Below are 17,562 nucleotides of genomic sequence, written 5' to 3' on the forward strand. Positions count from 1 at the left end.
AAAGATCTTTACAGGCAGGATAGAATAGAAGCAATTTAGGAATGATTTGAAAACTGCTTTTGAGTAATGGATGTGAGTGGGAGAGAGTGCAGCACAACAGATGAAACACTGAACAAGATTTTGCAAGAGGAAAGCTTTTGGGGCTGGAAGTTAGCCCTGTTCCCCACAGGGATGCTGGGGCTCTGTTTTGGTGGTCTGTAGAGCAGAGGCTGCTCTTTGGCAGGCTGAGGAGTGCATGATGTCATGGGATGCAGAACACATGCACGGAGAGCCAGGGACTGCTGTTCGCGCCGCGGCGCTGCCAGATGTGCGCTCTGAAAAATGGAAAAAGCAGCTTTGTAAAGATGCTGAGAAATGTCCTGTGCTGAGCCTGGGCTCAGCCACGCTCTGTGCAGAGTACAAATATGCTCCATGGGGTTTCTCAGTCCTGGAGCCCAAGTTCTGCTCTTGGGAGCAGCCCGTGTAGAATGCCTTTCCCAGTGTTTTTCTGAGATGAGCTCGGAGAAATTCCTGTTTCATCCAAAAAACACACTGAGGGCTTCTTCACAGGAGTTACTTGCAGCAGAGGAGAATCAAAGGAATCTATTGACTCCAATTTTCACTTGTACTTCCTATTAAGGATGGTTCCACATTCCAGCAGAGGCTCTGGTGCCAGACATTGCTCTCTTTACTGATGCACAGCTCTCTCTGCAGATTAACTGGCCTCCAGGAATTATTTGAATCTCTTACCCAACAGTGCTTCACATGCAATAAAGCCAAAGGTGGGTTTAAGCTTTTCTGTATTTCAGGGTGAAAATACAGGGTTTTTTCCTAGATTTTTCCCCTCTGGATTTTGAGGTCAGCTAAAAATATTTTTATTCAGTACAGAATGTGTTATCCGGTCATTGGTGTACAGAGAGTTAAACAGAGCTTTGCTTCTCCCTCCTTTTGCCCAGGCTCTAATTAAAGGGAGGAGGGGAGATGCTGGAAGGCAGCAACAGGAGAACGCCTACAGAAAGTCAGGAATTCTTTATCCAAATGGAACATTTCAAGCTTGAGAGATTTTTTTCTGGTTTATACATTTTTTTTTATGTTTACTGATGATTTTTCCTGCTAAAAGGATCAGTGCTAGCTAATAGTATTATAATCTGGCTGGTCTGTGTACAAGGCTACAAAGAAGCCTCCTGTAGTGGTCACACAGGTAAATTGCCACTCTGGAATCTTTGGAGCTGTGCCATTCTGAGGGATCTGCTTAAGGGTACTCTGATGGTTCCTCTCAGAGGAATGTGAGATCTGTGAGTTGCCAGAAGGTTCATATTGTACACTTGTTGAGTAGAAATTGTTCTGCTGAGCTCAGAGACTGTACCACAGCAGGGATGTGGTTCCTCCTCTCTGGGATGCCCCGTGCTGGCAGTGAGACCCTGTCCTCAGCAAGCCATGGTGATTCTCCACCTGGAAAACTCAGGAGGCAAATTGTGTTCTGTGCTGTGTTAGTAAGGAAGGGCACAGCCCTGTAAGTGTCCCTGTGCTTGGATAGGCGTGGTAACTGCTCCCAGACTTCAAGGCATAAACTTCTAAAAGTGGCATCAGAAAGGAGTTTTCTTCCTCATAAACAAGATGCACCATTTGCTGTCTTCTTCATGTTGTAGAAGATGGATCCACAAGAGGTATGTTCCCAGATTTTGTCTGTTCTCTTTGAATGATCAGGACACCCAGCAGGAAAAATCAGATTTAATAGGCCAGGCTGTTAGATTAGGGACCAACTTGTCTGTCTGATATGGGGTTCCTGTAGCACCTCAGTTGAGGCTAGCAACAAGAACTCTTTTTCTTTTCTTTTCTTTTCTTTTCTTTTCTTTTCTTTTCTTTTCTTTTCTTTTCTTTTCTTTTCTTTTCTTTTCTTTTCTTTTCTTTTCTTTTCTTTTCTTTTCTTTTCGAACTGTTTTTATTGAGCCTGGAATTATTTGGAATAAACCATTGCAAAACTGTTTCAGTTTTAGGACATTAAAGTCATGGTAATTAGGCCTAAGCCTTTATACAGCTTAATTAGAAGGAGAAGAATAACAGCACACTTCTCTGAAGTGTAAATATGAGCTTATTGGCAGCATTTTACCTAAACTCTGATGTTTATAGAATGGTGGTTGGGTAGCAATGGGAAAACCTGACAATCACTGCATTTCTGGCAGCCTGCTACGATGCTGTGTTGAACAGTGAAAGTCTGTGCCCAGGCAGAGAGAATATATCAAACCAATTTGTCTCTCTTTTGTCTGTCATTGCTTGTACATGCAGCATATAAAGGAGGCATCGTGTGTAGCAGTGTAATTCAGGATCTGTTGAGTCTTTTCCATTTCTCCTAGACCTGAAAAGTTTTTGGATAATTCTTTCCCTTTCTTATTTTTGCTTATTTCATTCAGGTAATTCCTTCCCACACTTGTTTGTTTTTTTTTTTTTTAGTATTTCTGACCCACATTCAGAACCTGCTGTCAAAGCCACTGTGTATCAGTTTAAAGGTACTGACCACAATCTTTTTTCCAGCTATAATTACTTAATTACATTTCAGCTCTAATTGTGTTTTCTGTGCTGCATGGTGGGGCCTGGGCTTCGGGGTCAGTGGGTGACACCAGAGTCCTTGTTCCAAGGGGTCCAGACACATCAGCAGAGACATTCCAGGAAAGCAGATAATGTTATTTTTTCCTGATTGCCCTGTGCCTGTGCAAAAAGCCTCTGTTTCTGAGGTATCTGCTGATAATCTCCCTTTTTAAAATAGAAGAATCTGTGCTGGATAAAAAGAAAGGTGAAATGAGTACAGGTGACTCTTCAAGACTGGGTTTGTGCTTTTGGGTCTGCTGTAGGGTCACTTTTTTTAATAAAACTTCAGTAAGAAAAGATGCTAATTGCAAAAGTAGATTATGGAGTAATCTAATATCTAGTAATTAACTTCCATTTACATAACCTTCAGAAAAGTATTTGAATCCAATCTCTTATCATCAGTAAACACTTTTATGTAGGTACAGATTGAATATTTTTTTATTTTTCGTTGTTGCAAATAGTCCACCCCTCGCCTTTCCTGTCAGGCATGAATGGAAACTGCTGCAAGGTTGTCTCCTTCTGTTTCTCCATAGAGAAAAATTTTAGTACCTCTTTAAGCCTTCTGCTTTTTCAGTGCTGGATGTTTGAGCACATGAAGGTAAATTAAACAGATGTGTTCTGCATTTTTAGGCTGGAGCCAACAGCTGTCCTGGTTATTCTTAAATGCTCTCAGAACTTTATGCAGCAAAATGCCATTGAAGTCAGGTTCTGACTGAGCCTTGTGCTGGCTTCACTGCTGTAGGACAAAGCTAACTGGGGCTGCCTTGGTCACTGACAGGGTCTCAAGTTCCTTTTTTGGTGAGCTCTCCTAATTTTACTGTTTGAAGTAGTGAAGCTAATTAAAACTGCATCAGAAACCTTCATTGCAGTGCTGAGCTGGAGATGCTTCTCCTCAGCAAACTGCCCTGGATGATTGTTTAAGGTCCCTCCCAACAGGAACTCTTCTATTCTGAGGATCTTAGGTGTGACTCCTCAGAGAGGCCAAACTGTCCCTGCTGCCATGATTTCAGTGATGCTGTAGGGTTTTACACACCTCGTTTCCCACTTTTGAAATGGTTATCTCTGACATGACAGCGACAAGATTAACTGTAGAAGGAATCGCTCTTTGAACATCCATCTTTCTGAAGAAGATTTATCTGATTCTGGCTTTGAGGGTTCCTTGGCTGTCTGTAGACACTTTGTCATTGTAGAGGAGTTCAGTTTATTTCTTTCCTCTGCTTTCTTGCTGCTGCAGCAGTGAAAAGGGCAGCTGTGAGATACAGCGTGCTGTGCTTTGGGAAGATCTGGTGCTGCATGTGGATAAATTGTGTCACATCTCTTATTCATACAGTCCTGACTGAAAATGTGAACAGACACAAACAAAATTCCTGGTACACATTTTACAAGAAAGTTCAGCAGGTGAACTGCCTATCATTCTAAATCAGTAAGAGAAGAGTCCTTAGAGAGTTTTAAGGGCTGTTTCTGACAGTTACAGGATCTTTTGCTGAGTGTCTCAGGGCTCAGGAGTAGGATAGCTTGGGTAACATGCTTACATTTCCATTGTGTGGAGGAGAAATTTAGAATAGACAAAACAGATCCTTTACAATACAATAGTTGTATTGTGTAGCCCTTTCAGACAAAGCTAAAAAAGAATTTTTATTAAAACTTTGCATATGTTCCTGTGATTTCTTCAGATTTAGAGGGTATGTTCTGTATCCGGAAAACAGGACAAATTTAATGTGCAGAGTATGTCACCAAACTCAAACTCCCTCCCTGCTCACCTGTGAGCTCCAGATGAGCTAATTGTTAAAGCAATACGTTTGGCTTTAATTTATTTTATTTTTCAGTTTCTTCATGTCATTGTCAGGTGTATCTGAAGTCCACCTCTTTAGGAGAAGTGTCTAAGTGGGGATGTGATTGTAAACCATAATTGAAAGGTTTCACATTTAATTTGCTGCTGGGCTTTGGGAGCTTGTTGGTTCCTCTGGTGTATTGATGGATCAATTTCCTCAGTGCAAGAGTGTCCTTAAAGGTACCACAGCCATCTTCTATCCTGCTTGATGTTGTTTCATATTCAGACACAGAATTTTCAACACATTTCCTTTGAATCAATTGCTTCTTCCAGCAAATGATCATCTCAGGCCTTTAGTCCAAGCAGCATCATACCAGGAAGGGAAAGATTGTTTTCAGTCTCACTACTGTCTGCATGTAAGATAATACAGCTTGCAACTGGGTTTTTTGGAAGGAATTCATAGGAATGTGTTTAAGGTGTACTCTGAGGAGCAGGCAGAGGGACTATCTTGGGGAATAAAAGCAGTGTTTTGGCTCAGGAACCTGATAACATTGTAAGTATACATTGAAAACAATTTAAGTTAGTTTCTCCACTAAATTAATGTAAGTCTCCCATTTGGGGCTAGTAAGAGCTTATTTGAGGCTGTTATGCCCACAGAGACACTGAAGATGTGAGTACTGGCAGATCCTGTGAATGGCTGGAGTCACTGGGTGAGGTGTGGGAAAGGGGGGCAAGGGAGGAAAAGCAGCTCTCCTGGTGAGAACTTTCAGGTGTTAGTTGCAGGGGATTTATTTGGCTCTACCCTGCCTGGGACAGCAGATGGTGATGGAAGTTGACAAGGGAAGACCCTTCTCCAGGAGAGGACAGATAGCAGAAAGGGTGCTTTTCTCTGAATCTTTGCCTTCCAAGTATTGCTTTGACCCACATCTTGCCTGAATTACACTTGTCTCCATAGCAGCAGTAATTGTACTTCCTATGGAAAAAAAGGAGGGGCAAGTCATAATTAGAAGCAGGTCCCAAACATGGTTTTCTGCTCAGGATCATGTAAGGGTAGAACCGAAGCCTCCTAAGCCAAGAACAGAGTCTCAGCAGTTCTGAAGGCAAACACCTTCCTTGGTAAGATGCAGCTAAAGTTTAGGATATGTTTCCTGTCCATTGAAGTGCATTTTGCCATAGGACTATCACACAGATATTTCACAGCACACCATGTTTATATAAAAGAACCACAACTGAGGTGCCAGCAGAGACTCTCACTGTGCTGTGAAAGGAAGGATGATGGAACAGGGCACCGTGGGCGCTGTGTTCTCTCTCTCTCTGATTATCACCTCTCTTCCCCCTGTTATCCCCCTCATATTCCCTTCTCCAAGGCATGGAGTGTAGAGCTTTCATCTGAAACACCAAAGGATGCCATGGATAATGGTGGAGTGTTGACCCTTTCTTTCCTGAAGGGTGTGAAAGAGATGGAGTTTTGTCACAAGACTTGGTCTGGTAATTAAGAGAATTCCTGCACTTGAAGGGAGTTCCCTTCTCCCAGAGTAGAATTTTCTCAACTCCTTTTTCCCTTTTGCAGGCCACACTTGCTCAGCAGCTGCTGTAGCTCAGTCACTCATGCAGAGTCTCATCTGTAAACCCTTGTGAGGTGCTGTGTCTGCCTTCAGCACTCTGGCTGGAGGGGGAAAAGTGACAGACACAGAATCACTGTAATGAATTGAAAGCTGCTTTAATAAATTCAGAAATAAAAGGACTTGATTTCATTATCCTTCATGAATTTGCCAAGGGGCTCAGCTGTTAGGAGCTTGGTCTGCAGTGCTCTGGCTGTGCGGGTGTTACTGAAGTGCTGGCATCTCACACTGCCAGCCCAGACAGGTCGTCACTCTGGGTCCTCATGGACCTGCACTGACCAATTTAGCTGCTACCTAGGTAGAATGACACAATGAGCTGAATTCTCATTCTGCTTGGATAGCCTGACTAGCAAACTGCTCAACAAGCCATCTCCAACAGGACCTTTTCCTCCCTGCAGTGAGTGATTGCTTCTGGGTGATGCTCGCTTGGGTTGAGCAAAGGGAATTTCAAGGTGTAACAAAGATATCAACTTAGAATTTATTGAAAATATAGGATCATGCAAGAAATGTGATAGTAAATGAGACAATTCTAGGTTCTTGCCGAAGATAATTTGAAGAAAACACTTTTAAAGGTTTTTTTATCCATTGAGTTGTAAGATTGAGAGCTATTAGCTATGTCTAATAATGCACAGCTTGCTTCTGATGTTCACTGAGTGTAGGAAAGGAGGACCATATACTGGACTATCAGATCTACAATGCAAATTTTAAAAACACCAGTAAATCAAGGAAAGTAAAAAAAAAAAAAAAAGTATTGGTGTAGGCTGTCATTTTGCTGGAGAATTTTTTGCCAACTGTTCAAAATAATGCCCATTATTCACTCTGAAGTAGTAAAAGGAATAAAATATGTTTGTTTATGTATTTCCTTGTCACTGGACCTGAGATGATTGGAAATGGTGTCACCTTTGTCTTATCTCAAGTTCCCTTATGCTTCAGTCAGGAGTCACCTGCAGGGAGGGGTGGGCTTTGGTGGTCACAGCTGCTTTACGCAGTGTTGCCATAATGAGCAAAACGTCCTTCATAACAATGTTTAAGCCATTAACTGTAACATTACAGTCTCTCACAACAGCTTCTGCATTGCTGCCACTTAATTATCCTTACTTGGGAAGAATTTCAAAAACCTCCTGTTGATTTTGTCAAAACACCACATTTTGTAATCTGTCGGTGAATTTGATGAAGCTTCCTTCTGACAGCCACGTGGAGAATGGCATTGTCTGATGCTGAGCACTTATTTTCTTGACTCAGGCACCAACTGCGATGTACGGAACTCTTCAGAATTGTCAATACCAGTTTTTCAGTTTATGGAAATCTGAGTTTCAGGGCCCGGTGGCTCTGCTGTTGGTGTAATAGAAGGGCAGATCTCTGTGAGACGCTAGCTCTGGAGAGTAAAACCAGCAGGAGTTCCTGTTCCAGGCCACACCTGTTCTTTTCCATCCCTGCTGCATTTCAAATCTTTATTTTTCACTTGCATCTCTGTGCTGCCATGTGCACTGTCAGTAATCCAGGGGAAGGTGTGGGAACCATGGAACACGCAGCTCATGTCTGAGGGTGGAGGGACAAGATGGGACCTGCTGAAGGCAGCTTTGGGACTGGTGTCTGAGCTTTGTGTCACCGTGGAAGGGAGTGGCATCTGAGCATCAAGGCTAGAGCTGAAATACCCCTGTCAGTGCTCCGACCTCCCTGAGACCCAAGGCATGCTGTCCTTTGGGACTGCGGAGCTGTGATGGAAAGAAGCCACTGTTGTATTTCCAAGGGACCTGGCAGTGAGTATTTTTTGATCTGTGTTTTGATATTACATTTGCCATTGAGTTTATTGTTTACCTCCGAGATGCTCCATTGTTGGTCATTCCTCACAGCAATGAAGACTACACCTCTGTACCATTTCAATAATGTAAGCTCAGAGTTAAGCTGTGTTGTGTTCATGCCCTAAGGATTTGTAACCCTCCTGCGTGTATGTTCATTTATTAGAACAGCCTCAGAACAGCCCCCGAGCTCGGGCTGAAGCTGTGTGATCTTGCAATAACCGGCTCCTTGGAGACGGCCACAGTGCCCAGCTCTGCCCTCACCTGCAGCCCCAGCCCTGGCAGCGGCAGCTCCGCGAGAAAAGAGCGTGAAGCGCGGGGTAGAGCTGGAGCTGCACAGCCCTGCCAGCTGCGGCCCCGGGGCACGGCTGTGCGCAGGACACAGCGGCTGTGCCCGTCCTTGGGCACCCCGTGCCCGGACACAGGGGCTGTGCCCGTCCTTGGGCACCCCGTGCCCGGACACAGGGGCTGTGCCCGTCCTTGGACACCCCGTGCCCGACACAGCGGCTGTGCCCGTCCTTGGGCATCCGTGCCCGGACACAGCGGCTGTCCCCGTGTGCCGGTGCCACACGGGCTGTCCCCTTGGCCGGACACAGCCGCTGTCCCCGTGTGCCGGTGCCACACGGGCTGTCCCCGTGCCCGGACAGAGGGGCTGTCCCCGTCCTTGGACACTCGTGGCCGGACACAGGGGCTGTCCCCGTCCTTGGACACTCGTGGCCGGACACAGGGGCTGTCCCCGTGTTCCGGTGCCACACGGGCTGTCCCCGTGCCCGGACACAGGGGCTGTCCCCGTCCTTGGACACTCGTGGCCGGACACAGGGGCTGTCCCCGTGTTCCGGTGCCACACGGGCTGTCCCCGTGCCGGGTGACACCGACAGGGGGCGCAAGAGCCGCTCCCGCGCGCAGCGCCCCCTGCCGGCCCGGTGCGTCCGCGCCCGCCGCGGGCTCGCGTGCGGCGGGGGCGGGGCCGGGCGCGCGGCGGGGGCGGGGCCGGGCGGGCGCCGCCCCTGAGCTGCCGCGCGCCGGGCGGGCCGGGCCGGGGCCGTGTCCTGGTTCGGGTCTCGCCGCCCGCGATGCGCCCGGGAGCGGCCGCGCCCCGCGGGCCCCGGGCGTGACCGGTGCGGGCGGAGCCGCCGGCTGGGCACAGCCCCCGCCCATGGCCCGCGCGGCCGGGCCGGCTGCCGTCCCGCGGGACGCGGCGCGGGCCTGGTGGCGGGGCCGGGCAGCATGACCGCGGGCTGCGGCCCCGCTGCGCCCGCCGCCCCAGCGCCACCTTGATGCTGCACGTCCCCGCTCTACAAATATGATGAAATGGCAGCCCCGGAAGAAGGTGAGTGCCGGGAGGGTCTGCCCCGCTCCCTCCGCGCTGCCCCGGCCCCGCGGGAGTTGCCGCCGCCGCTCCGCGCCGCGGGCGGGGTGCGGGCGGTGCTCGGGCCGCGCCCCGGCCCGGCCGCGGCTCCCGGTGCCCGCCGCGGGCCCCGCGCTGGGCGGTGCGCGGTGTCCGCGCGGGGCCGCGGCGCAGGACGCTTTCCGTGGCGCTTGGCAGCGCGTTTTATGGATGTTCTTTGAAGGGAAAGCCCAGCAAACCGAGTGGGCTGTGCCGCCCCTCTGCGGCAGTGACCCTTTGCTCCTGGCAGCTGTGGGCTATTAAACTTTTTATTTTCTTTTTTTTTATTCCGTTTTAGTTTTTTGTTTTGTTTTTTTTTGGTGTGCTTTTTTTTTTTTTTCGTTCGGGAAAGCCTGCTTGAACCAGCAGGGCTCCTTCTGTAGCATGTTGTGTGATACTGTGTCTTACATCAGGGAAGAAATAGGAATCATATGTGAAAGGCATGAGAGTGTCTCTGGCTGTGAGTGTGAGACACGAATCAACGGTGTTAGACTGTCCTGGTCGGAACGTGCCTTGTGCCGCTGCAGCTCCGGCTTTGTACACGGGTACCTCATCTCTTTGCAGCTGGTCTGAAGCTCTTCCTTCAGGGTTTTTTTCAAGCAAGTGATTGTACCTAGCGGGAGGAGTTCTTATTTCAAGTCATTGTCTCGTAAGAAGGATAAACAGATGACATTCAAGCTTGGTGGGAGTGTTGGTGCATTTTTCAGGCCCCTCTGTGCCTCCTTCGAACTGGTTTTAAGATGTCTACAAGCTGTAGATTTTTAAATGTCTGTTTTTACTATTTTCAAGTGAATGTGCAGTCACTCCTGTGGTTACGGCTGTGGAAACCCCTCCAGGCCATGGTTACAGCTGTATTGACTGAACCACTGAAATATTATTCTTGGCTGTTGGCTGGACTCCTCGGCTCTGGAAGATTCTGTTCAGAGTGTCAGGATTCACTCGGCAGTATTGGCTCACCCACTTACGCTTAAATCACCATGTCAGATGGTTATTTCTTTTCTCTGCATTGTTGTCTGTGTCCAAATCGAGTTGATTTTGGGCAGTCAGATTTGATTGTGTAGAGGGTACACGAGACAGCTGAACTTCTCTGAACTGTCAGCCTTGTCTGAGCAAAAAATAATTCCTGTTCCTGATGTGATGCAAACTGTGTTCGTGTTGGACTAGGCTGTGTGTTCAGCTGTAGTCCCAGGGAATCTCAGCAGAGGTTCTTCAGTCCGTGCTGCCAGCAGCCTCACGTGAGCACGGCTGGGATTTCTGCTGGCCCGGCGCCGTTGCAGCGCTGCCGTCATGTGCAGGAAAGGGGCTCGTGCAGACCACGCAGGAGGTTCTGCTGCCCCAGCTGTGAGTGGCACAGAAAATGAGACAGGGCAGCGCTGAGTGCCACCACAGCCCGTGGTACTGCTGGTCCTTTCCTCGAGTGACTTCTGAGAAGTCATTTGTTTGCCTTGTCCCTGTTGGAGTACCCAAATAAGAGCTGAGTGCGTGTGCTGCTTCGCTGAATCGGGAGTCTCCTTTGATTTATTTATTTATACTTGTGTTCTTTTGCTTTACCCATGCTTTTATTATTAAATGTTTAAGGTGTTTTGCTCATTGAGAGATATTTGCTTTCACAGCTGTGAAACGGTGCTGTATAGAATCTCATGCAGTTTATTAGTCCTGTGTGTAACCCTGGAGTATGTTCCTTTGTCTGGTGATTCACAGATACAGCTATTGCCTGGAATGTATAACTGGTTCTCTTGCCTTCAGCAAGTGAAAAACTGAATTTGCTTGTGACTGAAATACTTCTGTTGTAAACCATATGTGTTTTTAAGTTTAAAAAAATGACTATTGTTTACTGATTTTTTTTTCCCCACAAGCATCAGAACTAATAAAGACTCTTTTCCTGTGGACCTTGGTAACTCACCTCTGGCTCCACTTCCTTCCAGGTTCCCCCTGCATCCTTGTCTTCTTGTCCAGAGCAAGGTCCATGCTGGCCAAGTGCCCTGGGGAGCCGGCACTGGGCCCAGGAGCCAGGGGCTGCCAGCACAGTGTGTGAGTCTGTTGCCTTGGGAAGTCAGGCTGGAATTCCAGCATGAGCCATCCCCTGCCTTTGGGTGAGCACAACTGCACTGACAGCATCTCAGGAGCCAGTAATTATACAGGGTCTGGCTGCAGCCATGATTGATTCGTTACATTGATCATATTCTTTGGAAAGCGTAAAATCAGTCATGTCAGTGTGTTCAGCAGCTCAGTTTTTAGGAATTTCATAGAATTCTTATGTTTTGGCAAGATCACCAAGTCCAGCTGCCAACCCTGCATCACCATGTTCACCACTAAAGCATGTACCCAAGCACCACATCCACGTAGTTTTAAACACTTGCAGGGATGATGACTCCACCACTACTCAGGGCAGCCTGTGCCAGGGCTGGACAGCACTTTCCATGAAGAAATTTTCAATAATATCCAACTGAACCTTCCCTGGTCTGACTTGAGGCAATTTCCTCTTGTCCTGTCATTTGTTACTCAGGAGAATAACCCTCAGGTTATAACCCTCAGCCTCCTTTCAGGGAGTTGGAGGGAGGGAGAAGGTCCCCTCTGAGCCTCCCCAACTCCTGCTCCTCATCAGATTTGCTCCAGACCTTCCCCAGCTCTGTTCTCTTCTCTGATGACCTGTTCCACAATCTTCTCTGGCACTCAGGGCAGCTGACAGTTTTGTAGCTCTGGAACTAAATCTTTCCCTTATCAAAACCTCTTTTTGAAGCTTCCTTTGGCTTCAGGGTACGGTTTGCTGGCAGAGGCACGTGTGCTGCCCACAGGATGCTGGCTCAAGTGGCTGCCTCATCAGTGAAACGGTGATTTTTGCTGGATCCCATTGCCCTGGACTTGCCTTGGGCTGCTCTGACCTGTTGTTGGCTAGGATTTGCTGCAGCCTCTGGGTTAAGGGGAGACAAGAATGGTGTGGTCGTGTTTGCTGATGTGGAATAGTGAATCTGTGGATAATGATAAAAATATCATCATACTTGTGAGTGCCTGATGGGGTACTGGAGTTCGGGTGAGACCCCTTTTTTCCAAACTGTTCAAGCCAGCAAGTTGTGCTTCATGTTTATGAAATGTATCTCATTTATATGTAGGAGCAGTGTGGGAAATTCTGCCTGCTTGAACCTGATAGCAGCAGCTGGTTTAGATACTAAACAAAATTGCACATAGGAGTCAATTGCTAATCAATTCTGTGACTAACTGCTGGACAAAACCTGAACTGACTGTGGTGGGTGTGGGTGTCATGAAGGATTCAGTAAATCATCAATAGCAATGCTGGGCTGAGCTGAGATATCCCTTTGTTCCTGACTGCCACAAGTTAGGCATATTTACCAAGAGCATTTCTGTGAGAAGATTCATTCATGTGTAAAGCCTCTGTGTACAAACAGCTTCTTCAGTTTTCCTGGAGTACAGAAGAAAATATGCTCTTAGTAAATTCATGCAAATCTCATTATCTCTCTGCCATAAGTTACTCTCTTGGAGATCTGTATTTGTTTTTTGAAATCTGAGTGTGTATATTATGGTATGTCCAAGTCCTCCGTTTGCATTTTCAGTACGTGCTGGAGACTGGATTAGTGCTTTTCATCTTGGTCACTGTGTAATAGTAGGATCCAAAATCTCAGATTTATATGTTTTTTTTTTCTTGTAATCTGTAACTTTGTGCCACCATTCCTGGCTCCATCTGTTCCTGCTGCTACTGAATCTGGGCACACACATCATGTTCTCCATGGGAGAGGAGCTGTTTCCTTGCAGTGCCATTTGGAGCTGAAGTGGGGTTGAATGGGAGTGTTTGGGTTCCTGGGACAACCTCTGTTATTCACTAGAAACAATGAAATACCTTTTTGTGACCTTGTTCTTGTCAGTAATGATGTCTGTGTGACTCTTACAAGCAAGCACTGTGGGGAATCGACAGTGATTGCAATCTGTATTGTACTGCAGCTAAAATGTCACAGGCTGTAGAGTCCTTTTCCATGGGGAATGGAATGGGCTGGCTCCTGGGTGGGCTATTGGTGTAAAAGTCACTTTTTCACTCTGTGTTGTGGGGTGAAATGGATTATGCTGTGGAAAAGGACTGGGGAATGCTCGCAAGGCTGATAATTCCTGCAAAGGAGCATGAGCTTAGCTGACCTTGGTGTCCTTCTCTGGGCAGGTTGGCAGGTGATGGGCAGCACTGGGATTGGTTGCATGAGGATTTATTGAAGTGCCAAATACCATGATTTTTCTAAGCTGGAAAATCAAACTGAATTCTGTTCGTATTAGGAGAAAATAAGCAAATTAATATTTTTTAAAAATATTTTCCCCCTTTTTCTTCTTTTCCTTTCTCACCCTTGCTTCTTTCCCCACTTTCATGACTGGCAGTTATCAGAGGAGTATTCATGAGCTTTCCTATTTGATATATTTTTAAAGAGACTTTTCAAATCTAAATCTACCCTCTTATATGCTTAAATAAACAGAAAAGGATAGTATTCCTGACCTGTTAGATATTGCAGATCTTTTCCATTTAAGGCAATACAGTCCTTGGCTCTGGAATGATGTTATGCCTGAATTCATAGCGATCTGAGCTGGTAATCCGTTCTGCTGTGATGGACCACTGTCCTGCCTTCCTCTAACAGTGACTGAAATCAAAAAGCTTCTTGCAGAGAGGGGAGAGCATGAGGGCACCTCCTCAAGGGGAAGGCTGACCAGGTGGGAACAGGGCTGATTTTAATATTTCCAGTAGAAAAATCTTCAAAATCCTGAGAAGTCTTACCCCATTTCCCACAAATTTCTGTGATGAAATGTGCACGTAGTAACTACAGTGCATTATCTAAGGTTTTTTATATCTGATGAGAGTTTCTATATCTTCACTTCCAGTCTTATGGACATAGTAAGATACGTGACACCTGCTTGGTGTTGCAAGCTCTTTTTCTGTACTGTGTACAGCAGAGACCCTGCAACTTTTGAGGGGACAGTCCCCCCAAACATCATTTTATCCCTCGCTATCAAATTGCTGTTGCCTTTGTCATCTCTTGTGCTTCAGGATCTCCTGCTGTATGGATGATTGGCTTTCACCTGTCTGTGACCATTTAGAGTCTTTCAGCACACTAAACACTCTTTGATAATACTGTTTATCTGTTGGGTCAGCTGTGAGCTCTGATAAACTTGCTCTGAAAACTCTTGTTCTGCAATGCCTGGAAGATGCTGTGCTATGAGCCCATCACCGATGGCTGAGGTGCTGCAGAGGATCAGTGAACACTGTGCTCTCCTTTCCACAGGCTTGGAGCAGGATGCTTTGCTGCTCTGCTGGAAGGCTGACTTGGGATATTATAGGGTGACAGAGATGTATGGGGGCAGCAGCAGTCCAGTGGACTCTGCTCCCACAGCTGGTCACAAGAGATGTGAAATTGTACATATTTGCTTATGAAAAATGGTGAATAACTGACATACATGTTCCTGACAGACATTTTCCTTATGCACGAGGAGAACAGCTGACAGACATTTTCCTTATGCACAAAAGCAACAAATGCAAATATTAGTTTCTCGTAACCTCTGGTATTTTGTTTGCATTTGTACAGTTTTTGCAAATACTGGAGCAGCTGTTGCCATACTTGTCCTTATTGCCCAAAAAGGAATGCATATCCAAATGCTGTCTTGGAGCCTTTGATTCCCTCAGCAGAAAAGAACTGTATGTCCAATATGCAGTGCTATAACTGATCTTCCTTTGATGTAGTCTGTGGATATGATCTATTCCTCTTCTTCTGCATGCACTTCTAAAAATCCATATATTTTAGGCTTTTATGAAAACCTAATTATAGGGTCATTAAGTAGGGTTTGATGATTCTTGTTAAGGTTATCAAAGATAGATGCATATTTTGGCAGAGCAGAAGCGTGGGTTAATCAATGTGATGGCAACATACAATTCACCAAGAAAAATATTCCTCCTCTATTGCCTAAATAGAGCATTTGATGGGAATGTCCTTTGCAGTAAGTGCTGTACTGCAGAATTTCAGTGAAGAAGATAATTATTACTTGTAATTATGGAGATTTCTGCAAGGAAAATTGTTTGAATTTGTTAGGAAATGGAATTGCTCTACTTGCAATATTTGAATCCTTTTAGATGATTCATGCAATCTTCCTTAATTCCTGTGTATGGGCCTTGTAACCTTCTGATATACCTAAAATCATCCCTTCAGTCCTGCTCATCCATTTGACTTTCTACTAGAGCTTACTTTGGTTTAGAATAAAAATCCATGACATGCACAAAGCTTCTCTTAAACCGGGTCTATTACTTCAAGAGCTGACAAAAAAGTTAAAAATGAGCATGAAGTTAGATGTAGGTGAAGGTGAAAGAAGAGGATGTGAGAGCTGGCTAAGGTCAGAACTTATCCCTTATAGCAAGGGTGCACGATATGTACATAGTACCTGCATTGCACCCTGAGGTCAGGTTGGATTTGTAAGCTCTGCTCTGCACAGCTCATCATCTTGCTGTGTTTATACTTGTTTGTCAGAGTTCTGTATTTGAATTGAACACTGGGACATAATTTCATGATTTGAAGTCTTTCTGATTAGTCTCGATGTCACTTCACAAGGTTTTTGTGGAAAGAATGAAATCTTCAGCTGCCAAATGACATTAGTGCTTTTGTGTATTTGTAACATTCTTCTCTGTGTTGCTTTATTTAAGCAGAAATACCCTGCTCTGGTAAATCAACCCTTGTAATAGGGATTCCTGGGTCAATTTGTAGGAGAAGCGGCAGCTTGTGTTGCTAAGTATATTTAACTGGAACTTGGAATATTAGGTAGACAGGAGCAGCTAAGCATACAAATCTGAGAAAATACAGGCAAAATGAAATTGTAGAATTTCTTGATACAGGTTGGATGAACTGGTCCAGCCACAGAGTGTTTAGGAAGAAGAGCTTGTCTCTGGAGGAATGGAAAAAGATTCCCTTTGTGAGGCAAACACAGTGGGTCATAACTTCTGCCTAACTGCAGAAGCCCAGCATAGAGGGATTTTTTGCAGAGATGCTGGTTTGAAAAGGTGTGGAGTAATGAATAGGGAAATGCTCTTAGATTGCTGCAAAAACCAGGGCTTTATAAATAATAAAATACCTGTCTGTGTCATCAGCTTAATTGGAACAATCTCTGAGACCATTACGCTTTGGTTAGCCACAGTTAGAAGTGTCAGTAACATTCCTGCTGGGATATTTATTAAAGCTGTATGGATTGTGCTGTCAGCATAGCTTGGGCTTGTTCCCCAAGAGCACAGCTGCCTGGCCAGAGCTGCTCCCTGCTCCTGCCCTGCTCACCCTGGGCCAGGCTCTGATGCTGTGTGGATCCGGTGCCTGTGCTGCTTGGGAGTGACCCTTGCAAAGTGTGTTTGGTTGCAGGGGGCTTGGCTCCTCAGCACCTCTGATCCCTCTGAGCCTTGCTGGTACTGATGTGATTTTTGTTTTTTTGGATAGAGAGTAATAAGTCATGTTTTCAAAAAAAAAAACCTGTTTTTTTTTGGTTTTTTTCCCCATTACATGAAAATACAGGTCTTCCTGTCACAGTTACTTATTGTTTCTTTTATTCTTGTTTTTATTATTTAGTAGCTTACTACAATTAATGGAGTAAATGAGGATTGTGAGATGAATGTAAGTGTGACCACTTTTTGCAAGCTATGATTACATGCTTTCCAGGGCAGCACAATTCAGTGCCTACAGCTATTTGAATAACCCAGATCTAGGCTTGTATAGTTTCTTGCCTACATTGAAACAAAATTGCACAGCTGAGGTGGGAATGTTTATGGGATAGGCTAGTCTGAAACTCTGAATCAGAATGAAGCACGGTGGCTTCAGTTGCAAATAATTCCTGTCCTTTTAATGGACAGCAGTTTGTAGAAGCACTTTTTTTGTGGTTACTCTACAAGTGATTGAATCTTTCCTGGACACAAGCTGCTGTTTGGCCTGCCATGGAGCAGCAGAGCAGTTGGGTATTGCAGTGGTGGGTCGAGCTGAGCTGGAGCTGACACCTCAGGAGCTGGGCAGGCTCTGCAGCCTGGGCTCAGGGGTGTGTGAAGGAGGCAGGTTGTGCAGCCTGGGCTCAGGGGTGTCTGAAGGAGGCAGGCTCTGCAGCCTGGGCTCCGGGGTGTGTGAAGGAGGCAGGTTGTGCAGCCTGGGCTCAGGGGTGTCTGAAGGAGGCAGGCTCTGCAGCCTGGACTTGGTGGTGTCTGAAGGAGGCAGGTTGTGCAGCCTGGGCTCAGGGGTGTCTGAAGGAGGCAGGCTCTGGGCTCAGGGGTGTCTGAAGGAGGCAGGCTCTGCAGCCTGGGCTCAGGGGTGTGTGAAGGAGGCAGGTTCTGCAGCCTGGGCTCAGGGGTGTCTGAAGGAGGCAGGCTCTGGGCTCAGGGGTGTCTGAAGGAGGCAGGCTCTGCAGCCTGGGCTCAGG

At 46.2% G+C, this 17,562-nt stretch overlaps 1 protein-coding gene across 4 annotated transcripts in view; it reads left to right on the forward strand.

Moving 5' to 3' along the window:
* The window catches only part of TTC28 (tetratricopeptide repeat domain 28), a 109,624-nt gene that overhangs the window by 21,655 nt on the left and 70,407 nt on the right, over positions 1-17,562 (forward strand). Inside the window, exon 1 of one of the 4 annotated variants that reach the window (XM_038152836.1) lies at positions 8,768-9,087. The exons of the other annotated variants lie outside the window; for them this stretch is intronic. Coding sequence (XP_038008764.1) covers positions 9,061-9,087 — 27 coding nt within the window. The 5' untranslated portion in view covers positions 8,768-9,060. Of the gene's footprint in view, positions 1-8,767; positions 9,088-17,562 lie in introns of those variants that run through there. 4 annotated transcript variants of the gene reach the window in all.

The sequence above is a fragment of the Motacilla alba genome, chromosome 15 (assembly GCF_015832195.1).
Source record: "Motacilla alba alba isolate MOTALB_02 chromosome 15, Motacilla_alba_V1.0_pri, whole genome shotgun sequence".
NCBI classification, from domain to species: Eukaryota; Metazoa; Chordata; class Aves; order Passeriformes; family Motacillidae; genus Motacilla; species Motacilla alba.